The 23705-nt window shown below is 36.6% G+C and overlaps 1 protein-coding gene across 6 annotated transcripts in view; it reads right to left on the reverse strand.

Moving 5' to 3' along the window:
- The window catches only part of TENM2 (teneurin transmembrane protein 2), a gene marked incomplete at both ends in the record, with an annotated part of 471616 nt that overhangs the window by 281804 nt on the left and 166107 nt on the right, over positions 1-23705 (reverse strand). For 2 of the 6 annotated variants that reach the window (XM_079542337.1, XM_079542336.1), the window contains one exon: positions 3469-3552. The exons of the other annotated variants lie outside the window; for them this stretch is intronic. In XM_079542337.1, coding sequence (XP_079398463.1) covers positions 3469-3552 — 84 coding nt within the window. The remainder of the gene's footprint in view (positions 1-3468; positions 3553-23705) is intronic. 6 annotated transcript variants of the gene reach the window in all.

Below are 23705 nucleotides of genomic sequence, written 5' to 3' on the forward strand. Positions count from 1 at the left end.
AACAAATAGGTAGCATATTTAATATAGTCGTTCAAATCTCCTTTTGTTATTGGCAGGATTATACTTGTAGCAGAGTCTGAAGTCTCAGAATTAAGTCCAGAGTTACATGTTCACAGTTTACTCAGGATCATTACATGAAAACAAACAGCAAAGATGCTCAAATAGCATTACAATGGCTGTAAAGTGAACCAAAAGATAGGAAACAGAAGAAGAAAGACTGCCAGGACAAACTCTGTTCCTGCACTGTAATACATTCTTATAATTTGCTGACCGTATATGCAAGCTTTTCTCTCTACCCACTAGGTCTCCTGTTGCACTTAATGTTCATGTTGGCTTGCTGAAGCTCTAAAAGGAACAGGCTCTTTTATCTTCATTATTCAGTGAGAAGCACAAAATCCATCCTGTTCAAATCATACATTAAACAGTGCATTATAATGTCCCTAGCTTTTATCTATTGCTCAACACCATCCGATCGGAATGCTTCAAATGAGTTAATGATTCTGACAACACTGTAAACTTTCCCAACACTATTTAGTAAAAATGCCTGCCAAACCTAGAACCTACAATCTTTGTGTTTCTTTTTGGAATTCTGCACGCTATGAGGTAGGTTAGATTTTTTTTTCTTCGTGTGTATTTCACAGAACCATAGATTGTTTTGGTTGGAAGGGACCACAAAACTTGTCTAGTTCCAACCCTCCCTTCCATAGGCAGAGCTATCTCCCACCAGACAAGGTTGCCCAAGGCCCCATCCATCCTGGCCCTGAATACTTCCAGGGATGGCTATTATTTATTTATAAACAGCCGTTCTTCTCCCAGCAGAGAAGTCAGAAAAAGTGAGACTTTGTTTTATTCTGCATACTAAAAAGGGACAACTTTTGGACAGGAAGTTTTAATTCTTTTTCCTTCCAAAGACTGAACATGGAGCTGAAAACAATCATCCTGTCCTTCTGCCTGTGTATGTGAAGCTCTATTTTAATACCCATATTCAGCACTTAACCTTTGTTCCCATTACTTGCTTAAAAACCTCTTGTTTTGTTCCACATCAGTGACGCCCTTCTCCTTAGCAAAGGCTGCATTGATAAAGACACCTCAAATTTTGTCACAACACAGACCAAGCAATCCCTCAACTAAATGAGATCACTGAATAACTGGATACCTTTAAAAGAAAAAAATCTATGGGCTCCACTATTTATGATGATGCAGAGACTCCTCTTCCATTTAAACAACACGCACATTGAAAGCTTTGCATCCCTATTTGGATGCTTTCTCAGCCAGCTGAGGCTTTAAACCAAGGTTAGAGCCATCTGTCTCTTTTTGGCAGCATCTAGATTGATGTAAAATATCCTATGGCACTTTTTAAAAGACCAGAGTTAAAGCTTGGCTTTGGTCAGTTCCCCTCAATTACTAACATCATACAGTTGGCTGACATCAACGCCACTCAGAACACCTGTATCCATAAGCACAGTGCAAATTTTCTTGACAGGCAATGAACTACTTTACCTCCTGTGTTAGGTATGTCCAAGTAATTTTATATATACATACACATATCTTTAAATAATAAAAATAAGTTCTATTTTTTTTTCTGTTGCTTTTCTTAGTTCAATTATTTTGTTAAATGTACCTTACCACCCAGCTTATGATTAGAACTAACACTATTGTCAAGTATTTTTTATTTCTATATAATTGCTAATAATATCCTTGTGTGCTTCATTGTTTCCAGAACCCTGAACAAACACAATGCTAAAAACTAAAAGCAAAATAGAAGACAAACTTATTTTAATTGGGGAGGGTATCAGGCTCTCAAAGGAAAGAACAAAACCAAAAGGAAAAAATATGATATGTGACTACAAGCCCCAAGGCTTCAAACAAGAAAAGACATTGTTCACATGGATACAATTTATAAGGCAAAACCTTTCTATGATCCTGCAAAATACACTCAAGTATAACTAAGATCTAGTATAGCCTAAATATAATAACCCATTCATTTTAACAGTGCCAAAATCACTTCTGCAACACCAATAATCATGAACACTGAATAACTGCTAAGTTATTTATCTGAACATTTTCACTGTTTATACGATTTCCAACTGCATTACAAACCATACAGATGCCATCTGGGGTAAATTTTACTATTACATATCAGAATTATGCAATTGAATCACCAAAACCTCTGCTTCCCATTCCTGTAAGAAACATGGAAATACAAAAGTGGCCTCATCTCTGGTTTAAAAACATACTGAGCATTCATGGGTTGTATCAACTATGAAAAGGTTGCAGATGCTCAGCACTTCCCAGGCTTTGATGTAAGAAATTGTCTCAGTATTTGTTTCAGTCACTCTTTGAACATTCAAAGCATAATTCCATTCACTAGATTTCACCAACAATCAAATGACTAAGGAAAGAAGAGCATCAGAATAGAAGAAAAGGGAGCAGAAAGAAAAGTTTTTCATGTTTCGTCTAAGCAAGCAGAATATTATCCCTATTTAGGGTCCAAACTCAGCAAACCATTTACTTAAGTGCTTAAATGAGACACCAAAATGGAAAGATATTTTTCATGCACATACCAGGTCACAGCTGTAAAGGAAGAAAAGTATGAAATAACAGGATGTCTCTCAGCCCATTAGGCAGGCAAATATAGGACAAAAACTGCAGTCTTGATACAAAAGACCTCATGAGAGCTAGTAAGATGCTGATACTATAAGTTAGTGTAAGTGTACATAGCCACTGAATTAAAACTATGTTTTGAATTCAGGAGGAAGGTGTCACCAAATCATTATTTTTGTAGGAAATATATCACAGATTTAAGTCATTGTATCTTTTTTTTCTTTTCTTTCTTTCACCTTTTGGTGAGGAGGATATTGGCAGCAGTTTTACGAACATCCACCTCCTCCCAAGGGAGTTTTGCCCTCGGGGAAACAACAAGGGGCATGTGGGACAAGGTAGCAGTGCTTCAGAAAAAGTTGTCAATGATTACATACAAAACAGAAAACAATAAAATACCACTAACAAAACTCATTCTGTTTTACATAGTCCCTAAAATACAAAAGGTCAATGCCACACCAAGCGTGACTGCCTGAGTCTGTAAATCCTGGATCCAAAATAGCCAAATCGACATGAACACAGCTATAACTAAAACTCTCATTAAAGTCAGGTTTAAGGAACTCTGAAGCAATGTCCACCACATGAAGGCTTTAAACACTGAGATAAAACATACATAATTGACCTCGTGAAAATATTGCCAAATCTAGGCCCCAAGTTAGTTCAGTGAGAGAGGTAATATGCAAAAAAAGAGAAATAAGTAGAGATGAAACTTATTCAACAGAATATAAATACCCAGGAAGAAAACAGAGAAATCCCACAATGCATAAAAAGCAGTGAAAAGAACTAGAGTAATCTGCAAACCCCACAAATTCTAAACTAGGATCTAAGTTCACAAGCAATACAGTTTAAGCAAGATAAAAACCTTACGTATTAGAGAGTTCTTTGTCTCAGCCAGCTGCTGCCAGCTTGTCTGTCTGTCTTTCAATTTCTCAGAAAGGTGTGTGTGAAAATCTAAATGAAATAAAACAAATACATTTTAGAGATGGCTCCCTCCATTCCATTCAGTTTTGGTGTAATACCAAATAGAACGATTCACCTCCTCCCACCCAATATGTCTTTGAATAATTAAAAAGAAATCACTCGTTTTTTTCAAGATGGAGATGGAGAATTTTATCTTTTTAGTAACGACTCTTACAGAGACATACTGAGTAGCAGCACTGCTGGTGAAAGGTTGCTTTTCAGGAGGTACATATGCCCACTGTCACTATCATTAACTATGAAAACGGGCAGTGCATAAAAATCTGTATAAAGTATGTTAACATGAAGTCTGTGAGAATTTTGCCAACATGTTGTACCGTATGTATTTAAGATATGTATTTAAGACCATAGTATGTTATCTAAAATAGTATGTTACCTAAAAGCAGACTCTTACAACACAATTGGAAACCACTTTCAGTTGTTGGAAATCACTTCTCACATGTTTACTGCAGCATCATGTGGGCTTCTGCATTGATTATCAACAAAACTGGGCTCATTCTGCTATTTCTCAACCAAATATATCCAGTGAAAATGCAGTGTTACAAGGAAAGCAGCTGTTCTTCTTCAGTGTATCATGAAACTTTCTGGCTGTAGGAAGCCAGTTTTTAACACATTCAAAAACAACAACATGACTTTAGCTTTAAGTCATCTTATTTGTTGCTAAAAATAAAAAATAAACAAAGCTTTTTGTTTTCACATCTAGTTTAAATACAGATGGATTTTGGAAACAATGTAATTATAGAGACCCCTTCCATTTGAGAAGCACAAAATTCATTGAAAAGTATTAGTCAATGTCACAGTAAAAACCAGGAGTTTCCAGAGATAGTAAGCCAACATAAAACTTATTTCTTATGCATTTACATGACTTCTAATGACACATTTCTACATGACACCAACAAGAAAGACAAGAACCGTAATAATTAATTCAGATCCCATTTCTCACTGCTTTTAAGGCCTCACTAGAAGATTCAACTGGATACATCTCAGGACCAAATGCTTAAAGTTTTAATAAGATAATAATTTAATCTTGCATCCAGAAATCACCAGAATCAACACTGAAAATATGCTGTGTGTATATCACTGTCATTTATTAGAAGCAAAAAAAGAAAAAAAAAAAAAAAAAAAGCAGAATGTTGACACAAAACCAAACGTATTGCATGTTTTACAAAATAGAAAAAGGTGTAAGACAACATATTTGCTATTTGTGAGGAACACAAATGCTTCTGACCTAAACTGCCTGCAATAGTAATAATCTGACAGAAAAGTTGGCTCTGAGATTTACGTTGCTGGCTTTCACGGTAAACAGTAATGCTAAGAGACAGTTACACTTCCACAAAGAATAAGAACCAGATACCATTTACTACACTGGCTAAATGTCTCCTTGCCCCTGATGAAATTAAAGTTTGATGCGGTGTGACTGTAAGTCATTTTCAGGTGTTTTGGCTCCTGTCTAATTGTATCATCTTTACTTTTGCTGGTACACTTTTGATTTAACAGCAAGGACGTGAAACAGCAGATTTTCAGTAACTCTCCACTGAAAAATAATACCATGAACAACATGCGAGCCACTCACATGCATGAAATATGAAGAAACAATTATACAGAAAACAGAAACTATAAAACTATTAAAAAAAAATATATAAATTCATCATCTTGGTTTTACCATATCTTTTCCCTCCAAATGTAATGCTAAATGTTGATAAAATTATTTCCTTACTTTCTGTATATATTTGGTCATATTTATGTCAAAAAACATGCATGTAAGAATACATCAAGAAATAATGCACAGAATTGATTCTGTAAGCATCACTCTTCTGTGGTACATACAACTAGACTCTTGTAGTTTTTAGTTCTAGTTTCTGTCATATTACTCTTCAATATGCAAATAGTACAATATTTGATGTACTGATTTTTGTTTCAAGAATTTCGGTTTAATTTGATTCAAGAAGGAATAACACAAAAATAATCCACCAATGGTTTGTGGACTGCCATGCTATTACACTACCCTTCAGAAGCCTGTGTATGTTACTACATCAGTTACTTTCTCTCTTTCCCTATCTGTAGCCACCTTTTGATATTTATTCCTTACAATTGCAAAGAGCACAGATGAGGATGGCAGCTGTTCCCACCAGGGCAGCTGAGCCATCCTTTTTTTTCATATGAAACATCTAAAACTACCATCACAAAAGTAAAATTTCAACCTGTTTCTCAAAAAAAAAAAAAAGTTTGCTGCCAGTGCCCAAAGGGAAGAATTACTTAAATGTTGAGTCACTTTAAAAATTGTGTCATCTGAAGAGAAGTCTCCATGGGGATTACCGTGCTCTGACACTCGCAGGGAGTTAAACCTAATTGCATTTAGGGTTATCTCTAGCAGCTACACTCAGAATCCAACATCCTCAAGAGGACTATTGTTCTAACTAATCTATTTATTAGGCTATTATTCAGATTTAGTACAGACTTTTATTAAAAAAAAAAAAATAACAATCTCAAAGGGATAGTAATGGATTTTGCAGTCATCAGGCATAGATACGACCTACAATACCCAGTCTTGTCAAGTTCAAAAAGAAATACTTTTGTAAGTAAATCTTTAGATCATTAAGTTAATTTTATGCCCTCTCATATACCACATTTCACAGCTGGAAGAAGTAAAATCCCTGTGAATTTACTATGCTTTCTTCTTACACAGTCCTCTAAAATGCAAATCCTCCATGTCCTTTTCTTTCGCTCCTACACAAAGAAATCTTCTTTCCATACATTATTTTCAAGATGAATGCATCACATCTCAGCCTAAATTAAAAATCAGTGTTGATAGAGCTACTTTCAAATAAAAAGCAGTGACACTTCTTAAAAAATGAGAGAACAAATACTGTACTACCAAAATCTATCCTTTGAAACACACACAACGCTCAGACAAGCACCTTGCTTCCCAGACAGTATTCAGTAGATTCATTTTCTTCTCACATCGTCCTTGACAGAAACCGACCCTCCGCTTTCACCATTCCATTACTATTCAACACTCACTTCGTTTCCCTCACATCCCAACAACCTTCCACCAGCCCAGGCACTTGGACAAGACCTGCAGAACACCTTCTTGAAGTTCCACAGAAATGCTGACAAGGAAAAGCTGCAACGGCTCTTCTCACTTCCATTCCTTCCCTACCACCATACACCACGCCGTGGCACCAGCAAGAAGAAAGTGTTTTGTTCTTTACATAAATTTCCTGTTCCCTGTCCCATTCCTTCCTGTTCCCTTCCATGCTGTAGGAAGGGAATAGCTGGCATTACTGTAATACTGAACGGCTATTCAGGATTGTGGTTGTGCTGACACAGCTTTCCTGAATAAGGACAGCTGAGAGCCCAACACATTTCCTCATCAATCATCAATTATGGATTTCACCTGCTCTTCCCAGTCACTCAGCATCTCGAGTCTTCATGAAAATGCACAGTCTTTGTCTTCACTACCCTAGATAACCCCTGGCATACAAACAACCGTCAGTTCACTGCACGTCTTCTTTTCTTCAGCTCATTTAAAAAACGCCAAGATGCAGTTTGCTGGATGAAGGAAAAACTAAGTGCAGAGGGAGACAGCAACACACTCAAAAGAACAAACCAATTCAGCTCATCTATGCAACAACTTCTGTTCATCTTACCCATCACAGTGTCTGCTTCCTCCTGCATACAAACGTGTGCCGGTAGCAGATATACTCATCCACTTACTGACAGACAGAATCCAGCCTTATGGACTCGGCCCAGTCTCTACAAACCAAGCAGACTATTTAAGAGCCAGAATAACTGCCTGGAGAAGACAGACAGACATAAACACATTACAAGTGCATGCTGTGTGCTGTTAGAAAGCGTCAAACAGAATGACTCGAAAGGGAGAACATTTTAGAGTAAATAAACATAGAATATACTTTCTGCATGTACCAGAAGAATATTTATGATATGAAAAACACTGCAATATATATTCAATTTAAACAACAAAAAAAGCGATTCATGTGGTGAAAGACCTACTTTCCTTCTCATTTTCAGTGTATTTTTAGTTATTCCCACTTGATTTGTGTTTTCATTAAAATCTTGAGAATATGTCCCTTTGAAGTCTGATGGAGACTGAATGGACATGCAAACGCTTTGTGCAGAATACAGAAGCATTTTTTCCTCAATGTTCTCTCTCTCAAAATCTTACTTCTAACCAAAACTTACTTGAACAGCAAATAAGTATAATTTGTTTTCCCCCCTTACCTTTCCTTCACAGGAATTTAAATGCAGATGTGAGGCAGCATGAACACCAGCAAATGCATCAGCTGGTAGAGCAGTCCAATGGCAGCACTTACAAAGCAAAGGAGCTGCTGCACTCTCCTCCTTGCCACCACAGCATTCTGCTGTTGGGAACATGAGAGGCATTCTGTAGAGCTTATTTCTGCAACCAAATTTATAGATAGCCTTTGAAAATCATCCCAATATTTGTACACAGTTAGCATCATTAATTTCCGTAACCTTGTGTAATAACAAGCAATGTTTTATGGAGACAATTAAAGATCTAGAAGTTCAGAGCAGTTAGTATCCAATTTTTTTTAACCCTTCTCCAGCACTAATTAAATTACACTAAGTTTGTCTTAAAAACAGGTTTTCATAAAAACCAAGCTTCAAATGAAAGCTTGATTTTTGTTATGATCTTTCTGATCATATTAGGACATTCCAGGCTTCCCTACAAATCTCTTTTTTTAAATTCAAAGTTATGTGCATGTTGTCAGCTCCGTGTGCTCATAAGGCTATTGCTGCTTAGCCTATCTGCTTTCACATGCTCCACGAATTCAGTTTGAAGCTGCAGTTTTCAAATATTTTGTCAATCACAGTTTATCAAATGCATTCTGTTAAGACAGCTGTGAGAACAAGATTCAGTAATGACAAGATGTCTTAGCTCCTGTTCATTCTACCCTCAAGTCATCAACTCTTATTTTTATCTCCGAGGAAGAGCAATGCTCTGATTAGCTCTACCTGTTCACTGAGCGGGCAGTCGAGCTGCTGTGTTGGCAAGGCTTCAGATCAACAGAACAAGGAGTATCAATAGATTCCCAGCAGGCCATTTATGTCTACTTTTTCCCTTATCATAAGTGCTATTCTGAAAATACTACTGGCACTCTGCACATAGAAGTGATTGAGTAAAAAGATAGAGTGCAGGTTGTCAATTTATCCTCAAACAGCCTCTAGTGAGGAGATAGAAGTCATCTAAACCATAGAAGAAAACAGTGCTATTGCACAGAATTGCCAAATCCCCCCCAAAACATTCCAGATGAAATTCTGGCCTCTGTTACACACACCTACACTCCAAATGATGACAGCCTACATCACTATTTGCATACATTATATTTATAACCCTAACCCCTTATTCATAAGGCAGTACGTAGCCTACTTCCAAATCCTTCAGATGATCAAGAAGTGTGACATTTGATCCTATACATGGCCTCGTGTGGTATAGAAGAGACCTCAAAAGCAGTTCTGCTTTAAGGAGAACAGAATGTAGAAAATAAAGCAAGGAAAAAAAGCAAGTGGTGATATGAATTTTAGAAACAACAAACACTTCCTGCACCAGTTGAAGCTATACAGAAGACAGCATTTGAAAAAAGTACTTATGACAAAATTTTCAACTGTGAAGTATCATACTTATTACATAGAAGAAAGGAGAAAAGCAATAAATGGAACAGGGTAGTCTCAAAACTAAGAGAAAAATCCTTAGGATACAAATTGGAGATATCAGGCTGCCTCCCCTAGCACCGGAGGTTAGAAACAACACTGGGGTGATAGCAAAGGTGCAAAGTAAGTCAGAGACAGGACCACAGCATACAAACATATCAATAAACACATGGGAAAAACTGGCCTGATGTTTCATAGCACTGTAGACAGGTTTTGTGAAAGACCAAGGAGAAATTGGAAGTACATACACAAAGAACCATTCAATCTTTCAACACACCCCAACTCTCTCTTTAGGCAGCTATTTCCAGATTATGATCCTTAAGGAAGTCATGAAGCTCATGAGAGAATTCTCAGTTCCAAAGAAATAGAAAGATTACTACTGGAATAACAGCATGAACATAATCTTTTTGCTATTTTAAAAGCCAATGTGTGCACTGTGCTGAATCACGTAGCTGCACTGAGAATTTGAAACTTGCAAACACCATGCAGATGATGTTCAGAGTTCACAACGCAACAAACAGGCTGCTCCCCAAGTCTGACAACCCGATGGTACGAACTGATGGTGGCTGACCCTCCTGAAAAATTCAGATGATCGTTGTAACAAAACAGGACCAACCCTTGTCAGTACATCTGGTCAACTCGAAGAAACTATTAATACTTCAGTTTTACTGATTAGCAGGACATGTAGAATATGAAAGACACTGAAAAAAAAAAAAGCAACAACAAAAACAATAGAATCAAGAACAAGTCAGTGACAAATTGCATTTTTTTTTTTTTTAGCTTTTGCCTGTTCTCCTTTTTCACTGGGTCAAATTTACCACATGTTCACAGAAAAACCACTGCAGGTTCACAGGCAGATTTCCTCATACAAAATTGTCAAAACAAATGCTACATAGTTATTGTACTGCCTGTCCACTGCACGTGCCATGCTGGTAATAACAAAGCAATAAACTCAAAGTCTGCAGGAAACATTGGACAAAGAGTCCATATGACTGAAAAGACACTGAAGTAGGTGAGAAAGCAAATGTGCCAGTGAACCATAGTTGGTTACTATTCTCTACATTTTACCCAGTCTTTAACAACACTGACATTTCACAAAAGATACAAGGTGAAACATATTACTTCTGAGCAATGCAAGTAAGAACTGCAACATTTAAACAACCTTTTCAAAAACAAAGAGTTTAAGGTTTATCTTAACGACCTTTCCCTCTTACCTTTACAAGCTCACAAACCACAAGCTGACAAAACCTTTCAGAACTGTTCCAGGCTGGTCAACATCTCCAGCATGCACTAAAATGAAATTACGGGCCTCATGTACTTAACTGAGATACTTACAGCGTGCCCCAATCCTAGAGAGAGCAGACACCTGAAAGCAGCTACTTCTTCTACTCAGTGGAGAGAAACAGGCATGCCAGGGACACGTGCAGAGAGAAATTTGTCTACCTAGCTTAAGTGAATGAACTGAAGACAAATTGGTGTTCCTCCAGAAGGCATTCAAAGGCATCTACTCAGACTGGTAAGGAAATCAAGTGCTTCAGTTATAAAACTGCATCATCAAGCACAAGCTGGGAGCAAAACAATGCAGGCTAAACCTGTTGTTATTTCACTCCCTTCTTTTAATCCTAGAAATTCTGTGTAAATAAACCTCACTGAAAAAAATTCTGGACTGAACCAAATAATATAAATCAATAAAGTGAACAGAGAAAACATTAGGTTTAAATGCTTCTAGACGTGAAGAACCCCTTGCAGCACGAAGGTAAGGAAAGAGTTGTCAAACCCAGGCAACAATGAGAGCGCCTGCGGCTGAGCACACCGCCTCCTCTACATCAGAACACTGCAGATCCAGCTTCCACTGCTTTTCACTGACTTTCATTTGTTTTGCTCCTGGTTTATAACTGTCTGAGGAAGTGCACATAGTAAATACACGCTCAATTCAGATTCCACAACACATCATCAGTTGAGGGTAAGAAGTGTGTAAGGGAACACAACTTTGTAAATTCATACCCCCAAATCCTTTGTACTTCGTCATGAAATGGAAAAGTGACCTCTTGATATTGAAACAGAACGCTGACTTTTTCAGTAGATAATTGCAACCAACTTCACATGGGATTTACTAAACAGCTCGTCGTAATGAGAGTGCACAGAGACAACACTTACTGCAGTTCCTGCAGTAAATAACAGCAACAGAACATTCACGTGCCAGAATACCTATCTGTATGTACAGATTCAGTGCTATATATATTATCATATCAGTTTTATTCCTTTACACATTTTAGATGTTATTTTAATTAAAGGCAAAGATTTTCTAATATTATTTTCAAAACTTCAGTTGTACATCTTTACAGATCATCTATGATGTTTCATGAGTGCACACCCAAAAACAGGACATGAATAAATCTAAGTGAGAAATTCAGGACAGTACCTGCACTGCATGCAGCAAATACAGTAGGTAAATACTGCCACAGTCTCTCTTACATGAAACTACAAGACACTGAGATAATTTGCTTTCATATATTAGAAGTAGAGAATTTTCTGCTCATTTCCATCTTTCGAAGAATCATCTTAACACTAACTTCATTAATGTAACTGCATTAGCTCATTGAATGCATTTTCATACAACAATCTCCTGTATAATCCCCAATACTACATTCCTATTTCTTTCCTTCTCCCCGCATTTTTCTTCTGTTTTTGCATGTGTCTGTTAGACCACCACTGTCTTCAATTAAAGGGAGATATCAGCTCTCACAGCAACTCCTACAGGTCATGCCAGTGGGAAACGGTGAGTTATCATCTCCCTAACTACACTAAAGGTCTGCAGGAATTGTAATTCTCCAGCAAGTTAATATTTAATTTATTCTGCTTTACTTATTTTACAACCAGAGATATTCATACTGATAAGATCACCTTCATCTGCAATGATATCAATGCCATGCAATAATCCGTGTGATGTTCACTCTTCCACACATCTAACATTTAATCGCTTTAGCACGGTTCTGACCTTACTATTTTAGGGAACAGAAATGTATCAAGGAAGGACAAACTGAGGTGATCAGGTGAAATGAGTTTCCCAAATCATTAACACCACGAAGTGCAAAGATTCAGTGTGTTACTTCAGCTTCACAGGATATAATTACATGTTTTGATTAGCAGATATATTTTCCCAGACTCAGGTGTCAACAAGGGTTCAAGTATGTAACATGTATAAATGGGTGCTAATTTTACTAGTCACGAAAATGTGTTTCACTAATTACATTTATATCCTTTTAGCCAATGCTAATTCTATACTGCTTCTCTGTAGCACATCTTCCTGTTTATTTCCTTAGAATGACATTTGAGCTCTTCCAAGTGATACTGTTTTCTCAAATTCAGTAGGCTTGACCAGTTACTCCTCCCCTGAACATCAGTCCCAGTCATGAAAATGTAACAGGATTTACAGAAGTCTATACAACTTTGTGGTCATTTCTGTACCACTGTGAATTGTACCCCCCTTCAAATGTTATCTTCTGGGATTGAAATCCTAGAGCAAGAGCAGTGCTCTTCTTTCACCCAGGAGCCTCTTGCCTGGCCTGTAAGAATTCCTGATGGTTCGAACTAAAATACAAGACATCACACCTGCTCTATGAGAGTGAAGACCTTTTTTGAGCCATGCAGTTTCCTGACAATGTCTTTTATATTTCCCTGACATAAATGAGACAGAGAGACAAATGAAAGAATCTCATTCTAGACAATTAGCCATGCTATAACAAAATCATTATAGAAAACAAGGCTCTGGCTAGGAACATGAGATAAAATTATGAATCACAAATTGATGGAAATGAGAATGTTTAAGTAAGAATATGCTACAGCTCAGACTGAGAAACAGGAAAAATGACCCAGACGATTCTAACGGTGATGCTGTCTGCACGCATCTCTTGGAGTACTTCCAGAGTCACCTAGGGCCCGGACGGTGTATTTACCAGACTGCTCTCCTGCCTGCACCATCGGTGTTACTCGGTGCTATGCAGGACACGAGTGGTATAAAATCAATCTATGAGCTCTTCTGCTGCTTAATGCTTCTCAATGTACCGGAAAATTCATCATGATGCTGAGCTGTTGCTCCTACCTACAGGAACATGTAGCAGCAACGGGAAAAAAAACAATACATTAAAGCCTTACTCTCTATGCACCCTTGTACATTTAAACATGAGGAAATTTCTCCTTCTTAGCATGACATATACCTTCTCAAATTAGTGCTAAGATTTCTTACCTATCTCATATAATTCAGTGGTTAATATTAAGCCATAATTCCCCACAGATCACCAGCTGTTTGCTAAAACTGGCTACAAATCGTGGCAGTTCAGTCCTTTACCTTACAGTGTGACCTCATGTGGTGTTGATCACATGGCTGACAAAACAAACTCAGATCACGTAAAAAAGAGCAATAGGCTAAGAACAGAAAATTTCAGAATACTGCTTCAGAAATCCTATCGTGCTTGGGAATCTGTTTATTCTATTCAAGTTTTGCTTTTGCCACCAGTACTTCAAGACTCCTACTATTAGAAATGAGTTAACTCAAAGGAAACAATTCAGAGGAAAATCACATGGAAATTACTAACATATTCAGACTGTGCTAAGTCATTACAGAAGAATGAAAGCATACGGATTGGATTAGTAAGTTTACACATGAATTGAAACAGTTATATCAACTACCAAAAACTGACAGACTTTTAAACTCTATTAAGAACTTAATATAAAAGCATTCATAGTGAATGATGCTAAAAATGATAGTAGGTGGCTTGCACATTTCCCTTGCAAATATTATGAAAAATGATCTACAGAACAGTATATATTTTTCTGAAAAGGCCTGATGATAATCTGTGACTATTCTGAACATAATAAAAATACCTTCTCAAAACCTAACCAAAATTCAGCACATTGTATGTATGCCTGAGTGGAGTCAGCAGGACTGTGTAGTTCTAAGGGATCAAAAGAGAAATTGTGATGGAGGAAAGAAATTGCATTTCTAAGACAAAAAACAGAAAGTTGTTAAACACAGGTTCAGCTTTCTACTTCAAAAAGTCAATACATTGTATTTAAAACTTATTATAATTTAATTATATATTGCATGCAGTAGCATTTCAGAAATGTTTTGGTAGGTTATAGCATATTTTGGTGTCAGATATTAATATTAAGAATAACAAAATTGACCGTGTAGTTTTCAACCAAATGCTTGAAGAGATCAAAATCTAACCAATTAGTGGCCATCTCCGAACATTCAGAGGATGAAGTGTCCCAGAGGAACAGAAAGCAATATCTGCCTTTACAAAATGAGGGATAGGGAAAGAAGAGGAAATTAATAGATCTGTCAGCTTAACTGATATAAAGTGACATGGAGGCAATTGCTAAACACGAATTTTGTGAAAGTAAGAAAAGTAGATACGGAACAGCCAACACAGATTTGCTGCAAGTGAATTAAGAACCAAATTCAATTTCTTTCTTTCGCTAAAAGGGACAGTGTACAAAGGCATGTGGTACACTGAGAAACCATTTCAACCTGATGTGCCAGATGGTGGGTTCTATAGTACTTTAACCACCACCATGAAAAGACATTGAAAAGAAGCCTGCCCCAAGAGACAACGAGCAATTCATTCCTGCACGATACTGTTTAGTGTTTCTCTTCATAAGGGCTACAAACGTCAGAGTTGGCTATCTGAACAGACTGTACTATTTAGGTTAAAAAAAAATAAAATAAAATGACCATAACTCTTTCATAAATTACTCAGTCAAGAAAATCAACCAGACCCACCCCAAATAAAAGGAAAAGGAATTAGGTGTATGTTTCAATCACACTACATTTCAAAACACTCTATCAGTAGTACATCATGATACAAATACTATTTATGACACTTGTTACCATTTAGGTCTTCAAGTGAAAAGAAGAAAAAAATGTTTCAGAAAAACACGAGGAAAAATATGACTTGCATGAGAAGCTGTAGAAAAAAGGAACCCCCTCCCTGACATCCTCCAGCTTATCTTGGAGTGACAGGGAAACAGACAATGTACCACATTATTTTAAACAGTTAATGAATAGATCAAGTAAAGAGGAACGCATACTTCAGGAAGCCAGAAAAAGTCACCACTTCAGGAATTTGCTAATAAAAAAGCTTGCTTTCTTTCACCACATTTGTCAGTACTTTCAGAGAACTGTATTAAGGATTTTATATTTTGTACTGACAACACTTGTTACAATTTTGGGGAGTCTCTTTTGATGGTAATGTAATACCTTGAGTCTGGATGGAAAATGACACAAGATACAAAAGAAACTGAGATACACTGATACTCCACGTACATTATGTTCCTCCCCACAAGTAATGACTACAGGATTGCCTTAGAAGTAACCCCTTTTTACATACAAATAAGCAATGCTATGAAATTACAACCAATGCTACACCAAAGCTTATTCTAGACTTTCAACACTCAATGGGGTTTACTGCTTATGCTAACTAACTTACTTCCTCATTTATGCTATCCAATAACATCTGGACATGCAAAATAGTGTTAGTCTCCATTCACAAGTCAGTGCCATGCAAATAATGCTGTCTCACTTCAGTACACAGAGAAAATTAGTAACTTGATCCCATTTATTTTTCACTTACAGAAATCTCACTGGAGATCTATTTTCAAAGATGAAGACTTGACACACTTTCTTAGAAGGATGAGAGCTGCACTTCTTTATTGCACTGGGAAGACAACTAGCAGATGCAAAGCACCTTCCTCCTGCTGTGCTGTACACCCGGTCTGCACACTAGAAGCTCACATTAACTCCTGCAATAATACATTCTAGCTCGTACTTCCTTAATTCAGATTAAATTTTTCAAGTAAAATATAAAGACATCATTACCTTCCTCATGCTAAGTGCACTTTTGATATACTTTCAGGTTATTATTAGTTCATCTAGTTATTCAGAAACAACAAGACATAAACAGTGAACTTCTAGGTTAGCACAGCATGCCTTTGGGGAACATAATATAGCTGGGAAGCAAAATAATAATCATGAAATACATAGCCTGCCGTGCAGATATTACTTTAAAACAATGAACTCTATTTAAAAATCAGAAATAAAAAGTACAATACTTGAATATACATGCAATAACATCACTACCAGTAACTACAGTAGCTCTCAAATATATTCTTAATGTGAAATTAGCTTATGAGCCATTTCTGTTTTTCTACCATGAAAAGCACTGCCAGTTTCTGTCATGACTTGCACTATATTTAGGACTTCTGTCAGGGAAAGCATTACTTACAAACACATATGTACTATTTAAAAAGCCTAAAGAGGAAGGAACAAAAAAAAAAGCAAAATAAAACTTCAACTCTTACACATCTAATATGTATAGCAACTGTCTGCTGTATGCATCCTGAAAGGCCAAAGAGACTCAAAGGAACCTTAAGCTTATTTTCTCTTTTTCAAAGGAAAAGAAAAAGGTATCAAATAGAAAGCTCATGTGAACAGAAACTATACCATCCAAACACCATTTACAACTTTACTTCATAAAAATGTTTACGTATAACAAAGAATTGTAAACTACTGCCATTGGTAGTATTTACACACCAAGAGTATTGCAGAACAAATATTTTTCGTAATCAATTCGGTGTTACTTTTATTTTTTTGCTAAGATACTGATGAAAACATTGAATTTAATAAAATTCAGCTTTTTCCTCTGTACTCCCTCTCCGGATTCTATTGTCACTAATTACAGCACCTTCCCTCTTCTCTCTCTCACATACACACAGGGAAAGCTGCCAAGCAACTCCCTCTGGAGCCAGTGTCATGGCTACTTTTCAGATTACTAGGAGGGAATATGTAAACGGCACTGCCAAGTCCCCTATTCATGGGGATTAAGCGTGTCATTTCAGAACTGCTACTCTCAGATGAGTCAATCTCAAGTCCTCCTCCCCACTCTAACATCTCAGTGCAGTCAGACCTGCTGGTTGCTACTCAGCTCCTTACCTTACTGGAACCAAAGTCAAACTACCAATACCTGCCATTAAATCTGGCACTAAAATATTTCAGTACTAAAGCTCCTCATTTGCCTCCAAAACATCATGTAATTAGAATTAGAATCAGATACTGAAATTTTAATCAAGAGCTCGAAATAACTGAAGTTTGATATGGCTACAGATTAATGTTTATATCCCAGTGAAATACTCTGTCTCTATAAAAACTTATTTGTCTTACGCTGTTTTATTAATGCTTATTTGGAGATACATCTGTGCTGAATCATTTTATTCATTATTTCTTAACATTTCTCACTTCTTTACCAAGTCAGAAACAAAAACAGAGACAATAGCTCACTTATTTTCACTTAAAACAAACATCTCTTATTTCTTGAGGTGTAAACTTGTGTACTTAAAAAAAGGAAAAAAGAGATGTTTCTTTTAAGTCTTGGTTGCAGTTTGCTCACCCAAATACAGATGAACCTTTAACTACAGTGGTTTGCTTCAGTTAGAACATCACCTGTTAGGAGAGCTGACCCACAGGCAGCACACTTCTTTGGCCAGCCCCCACACACAAGCAATCTCCCAAGCAGTCCTGTGCTCCACAGACGGTGTGCATGTACTCAGCAGGAGGGGCTGCACTGAGCTTTTACAAAGAGACAGTTTTGCTTCATTGGAGAAAACTGTTCACTTAAGATTTGAAAGACGCTATCTTAGGGAGAACGAGCGCCATCTCGCTCATGACTCCAATCACTAGCAAAGCCACTTTGAAGCTCCATCACTACCTTTATAACAGAAGTAACCCTTCTGGTACATGCCCTTACCCGTATGTGTGACAGAGCTACTGAACAGCTCAGGCAGCAGCTATCTCAGCCTTCAACTGCCTTCTGTGCCACACTAATCATGAAGAGTACCCTCAACTCATACAGTCCATTGCCAGGCAGTTCCATCGCTCCCTACTGCACACCCCTGCATTTCCACTATAACCACACTGCCTGCCCTCAGAAGCAGCTCAGAGTTTGCCCACTAGGAACTATGTTGAAGCACTGGGAAACAGAACAGGACTCCGCTAAGCCACCTAACTGCCTAAAGAGAAATTCTTATCTGCTGAAGTAAAAATTCTGTCATTTAATTCAGTAGAAAGATGAATGTACCCACCTGGCTCTTGAACCAAAGTTTACTGTTATTGTGCAGTCGAGGAGACCTATATCTAAGATCAGTACTGCTGTGTAGCAGAAAGAAATATTACAGACAACTTTTTCTCATCTATAATATATTCAGGAAAAGAAGGATAAGGAAGAGATGGGAAGAGAAACCAGCAGAGAGGTAATTCTGCATCTTTTAAAAGAATATTATGCCATTGAGCTAGAAAACACACCCTGTTTCTTTGTTGCTTTCAGAAAAATAAATTTAGATCGAGAAATCTCAAAATTCTTTTGCAGGATGGATATAAGCTAGGCAGATAGACTAGAAACAAACATAGGCTGTCCCTTCTGACAGACAAATCAGTGCAACTTTGCAATGATACAATCAATTGCAACAAAGAAAGAACCCAATAACAACCAACCAACCAATAAAATTATCTGACCAGAAGGAAGAGAAAAGATGTTTTCTTTGTTTAGAAAAATAGTCTGCACCTGAGTATTCTTGTAAATTTAATAACAGCCTACCAAACTTATAGACTTAACGTAATAAGATTACAATTCCTTCCTTTACAGGATTAGTGCTTGAAATTTGTTTCAGAAAATTCTCCATAGACTCTTCCATACTTTTTCCTGTAGAAATTCAGTAAGGACAAATGTTAAGGATAGAAAAGCTGGCAACATCTCATCACAGCAATGCCCATTTTATCAAATTTCCAAATTCACATCGGTGTTGACAAACAAAATTCTTCTGAATATTTCAGAAGTTGATATTCAATTAAACTTAATTTCACCTTGTCCAGAATATTCTCTTCTCATTTACATCTTCTGAAAAAAAAAAAAAAAAAAAAACCAAAAAACCCACAATAAATCATTGAAAAAATGTATCAGAGACTTGCAAATTAGCAGCAGTTTAAAAAAGCACAGAGAGGTAAATGAAAGGCAAAACAATCATTGTCAGAAGTGATGATTCCCATCTCAAGCAGGCTTCTCTCCAGCTGTTCAGATGTGTACATACGGAGAGTAAAATAACTGTTTTTCCTTCCTTAGGGAACTCCTGTCTTTTCCATCGCTGAAAACATCACTTGAAGCAATTGTCACGTCTGAAGATCTCTTTGCCTCTTCTACCCTATTTTTAACAGAACGTACTACAAAGTTTGTACAAGAGCAGTGTAAAAAACAGCAGAACTGTCAGTGAAGCTTAGATTTATTGGCAATATTCCTTCATACACATAGATTTTTGTATACAGATAAATAGAGTTGTTTTGGTTTTTTTTGCTCCCTTGAGGAAGTAGCTTCCTGTTATCCAATCAGATGGGCCAAACTGTACAAGAAAGAATCTCTAATTTCCTTAACTAACTCACATTCATCAAGTATAAATTTAGCTATGGCAAGAAATTACAAACTAATCTAATGCTACTAAGAATGAGTATATAAATAGAAAATACAGTTGTTCTTTGGAATGTCTCATGCTTTTTCTCCATCTGCCTTAATAATGTTTTGTGGGCTATTTTGAACACAGTATAAATTGATGTGCACAAGCAAGCTCCGTTTCTCCTAAGAACCTAGAGAGGAGTTGGACTAGTACAGTTCAGAGACTGCCCTTTCACTATTTGCTAATAGCTTATTACAGCAGGTAAGTATGCTAGCAAGGAGAGAAAATGTGAATTTTACAGAATAAATAATGAGTCTTTCAAGAAAGAAACATCTTCCTTTCAAGGAAACATCGAAGTCACGTACAAACAGAAGTGTGCAAAGTGTTATGATTCCACTAATGCTTGTTCAAAACACAGCATATTGAACAAAGGCCTTGTCCTCTACAAAATATCGATTTTCAGCAGTGAACTCTGACACATTCAATATCTTCCTGCCTCCTTGAAATTTTAATATAAATAGAAAAGTCTGAAAAAGCAGACACATTTATAGATCTAGAGTAAGGAAGATCAGCTAAGGCTAAATTCTCCAATTCTGGCATTTGAATCAATGTAGGCACTCAGGTTTTTAAACACTACTGCTGGTTGTGCCAGAAATTTAAATGAAATAACAACTTATTCTTACACACTACATGCATAAGGATGACCCTCTTCACAGTTTACAAAGACTAAGGAAATACACCAAGCACATGTAAGACTGGCATGGAAAGTGCAAGTGGCAGTGTCCATAAGCTATGTATAAAGAAAACACTAAAGTATGCGATTCAGCAATGAAAGTACAACTTCATTAACTCAAGGTCTGTACTTGAAAACATTTCCCATTACTACAGCAGTGTCCACTACTTTACATGGCAGTCAGTTCTCTTTACCACTTTCCCACAGCTCCATTAGTTTCCTGCTATACAGATACCTGACATTAACATTCAAAGGTTGGACTATCATCATGTTTCCTTTCTACACTACTGAACTTTATTTAAAAGCCTCTGAAATCATCTGTTGACAATACTCCTTCCTTATTAACTTCTCAGATGTAATGATGCTATAATCTATAAACCTCAGGGCTTCTTTAACAGTCCCCAGAACAGTCATTAAGCATTAACCGTTCCTCATATATCCCAGTAAATGTATTCCAATATGCAGTGGAATGCAGTGAAAATACTGTTAGAGGAGCTCACTGGTGAAGATGAGAGTTAGTTGGAAAACTCAGTTGCCACACTTCATTACCTTCAACAAATTCCACGACAGCCTGCCAGAATTTGCCTTACAAATTGTTCACACTGCCTTAAGAGAAAAATAACCTCCAGAAAATTCCTACAGGTTTCAAACTCCACATCGACTTCCTAAGACACCAGCTGACCTGAGAATCCGACAGACTGCTCTGGGTTCATTCTGAGTAGTCAGAAAACTGCTGGGAATTTTACTTCTTACCCAAACTGGCATGTTTTGGGCAGAGAAATGTTCCCAGAATAGCTAAGAATGACCAGAACTGCACTGTTTTAGAAGATCAAAATTCAAAGAGTTTAGATTTTGAATAGTTCAGTGAATACAGTCTGTGGTATGTTCTTGCTTGTGTGGAAATTCCAGTAATAAATAATATGTAGATACGTTCTTTTCAAACTAAGCAAGCAAAATCTGTATTTGTTAATGCAAATACACCCACAACTGGTTACAGCCACTCAGGAGAAAAAAGAGCTCAGCAAGGCCACACTAATGGAAACATCTTCTCAAACCACTGGTTTTATCAATAGAAAAGCAAATTTTCACGCATACCAAGATGTAATAAAGTGATGAATACAATATATAGTATCTAGTTTTGCACATACAGAGTTAGCTAATCACTTTTGACTAATAAGTTAACATTTCAGTGGCATCTTTCTGGTGAAACAAACACATAGAAAGCTCTCACATACAAAGTTACCAGTTCAGAATTACCACCACACACTCGCAGATGTAAGAAAGGCTTACAACACTGTTTTGATGGAATCTGAGTAATTAAAACTAGAGTTACTGTCACATTTTGAAACACAGCACAATCTACCTTTTTAATAAAAAAAACTTTTTAATAAACATTATAAAAAAACTGTTTTTTAAACATTTTCAGTAATCCATTCTTAATTTAATTAAGAAAATGAAACTAATCAGGCTAATATCTCCCAAAACAGGAAGATGGTAAAGAAATAAAACAATGATGAGCCCAGGTAACGCAAATGTTTACTAATAACCCACGACTTTCTTTTTTTTTTAATATACCAAGGGAGAATATCCACATTCCAACCTCATCATCCCACTGCTTCAACCTGCTGTATTGCATCAAATGCTCTAAATATAATTTAAAGTACTGTACGAACGGCAAGAGATCTCCAAGTTTATTGTGCAGTGTAAGAAACTGATCGTTCTAACTTAGCAGAAGAACAATTAAATGTGTGAATATTTGTTCAGAGATGTTAGCTTGACCAATATATATATATTGACTTCAGCACAGTAAACCTCAAATGTGCAAACACATTTGAAGTTAAATGACTCACTACTGGAATACTTACTTGCAAAAATGATTCTCACTTTTCTGTCATTAAAATAATCTTATGTTCAGGATTCCATAAAATGAGTCTTTTTTTTTTTTTTTCACTTGCCCTTGCCCATCTTCAACATAACATTCTGACAGATGATAAAATGACAGGCAGGGTCTGCATTCAATTCTAAGCTCACCAAAACACTGAAGGCTTCACTGGTGAACACATAGCTCAGTTTCTCCTTGCCAAAAGCAGAAATAATGATTATTTAATGAAAATGAAATTAGTCCTATAATCAGAAACGTATTTAAAGCTTCACAACTTACGCATTCCAGTAGGTATTTTGCTATTTCGTATCAAACTTCTGAGCAGAGGTTCAGAAGGATATGGACACTTAACATACAGTCATAGATAGAGAAGTATTTACATCAGAACTTCTAAAAAGAATATGCAATGACTCTGTAACCTCAATTTGAAATTCAGCAATATTTCACTTTAAAATGGCCCTTAAGAGAAGTCCCCTATATTGCAATAATAGTTCTTAGCTTAAGTATTCAGAAGCATGGTCAGATGGTCTTTGTAGGCCTGTCCTAGTATAATCTCACTGTAAGATCAGCAGTTCACTGAAAGAAAAAACCACATAGATGAACATTAGCATTATTTTTCCTGGTTTTGTGCAGCTTCTTCTTTAATTATTTGCAAAAAAAAAGTTCAAAAATTACATCCTTAGAGAAGTAAGATGATCACAAGTCACACGTGTGATTCATTTTTGAGACTAATGTAAAACTGAGCATTGTAAGTAAAAACTTTATATTGGAAATCTAAACCAAGCTGAACTCATATACAAAGAAAACCAACCCCTCCAACTTCATATAGATGTTCATGTCAGAAAGAAGAATCAGAAATTAACTATTTTCAATACTATATGTTAATTGTGTTATCCACTGAATATGGACTAATGAATGAGTGAAAAACTGTAAAGATGTTTCTACCAAGCTTTTATGAATGTCAGTTTTACAATATAAATGATACCAGTTCAAGAGGTTCTTTATGGGATAAATCCTACTATTCTCAATCATAATAAAATCAGTTGGGTTATATGGAAGCCACTACGTGTGGTGATTTAATTCAATAATAAATGTTTTTTCTGAAGAATTCCTCAATTGTGACGCACCTTGGGAAGCTCTAGGCTTTAGTTAGTTACCTAGAAGAGTAAAATCAAAACAAAACAAACCACAGTCACTACAACAACTGACAGAAAGTACTTCATTCCACGTGACAGGAAATTTTCAGAAAATGGTCTCCTCTTTGATTCCTCCTCAGAAGAGGAACTGTGTGTGTGACCAAGATACCAAGAAACCTGCTCA

Source organism: Tetrao urogallus, assembly GCF_951394365.1.
Source record: "Tetrao urogallus genome assembly, chromosome: 14".
Lineage (NCBI taxonomy): Eukaryota > Metazoa > Chordata > Aves > Galliformes > Phasianidae > Tetrao > Tetrao urogallus.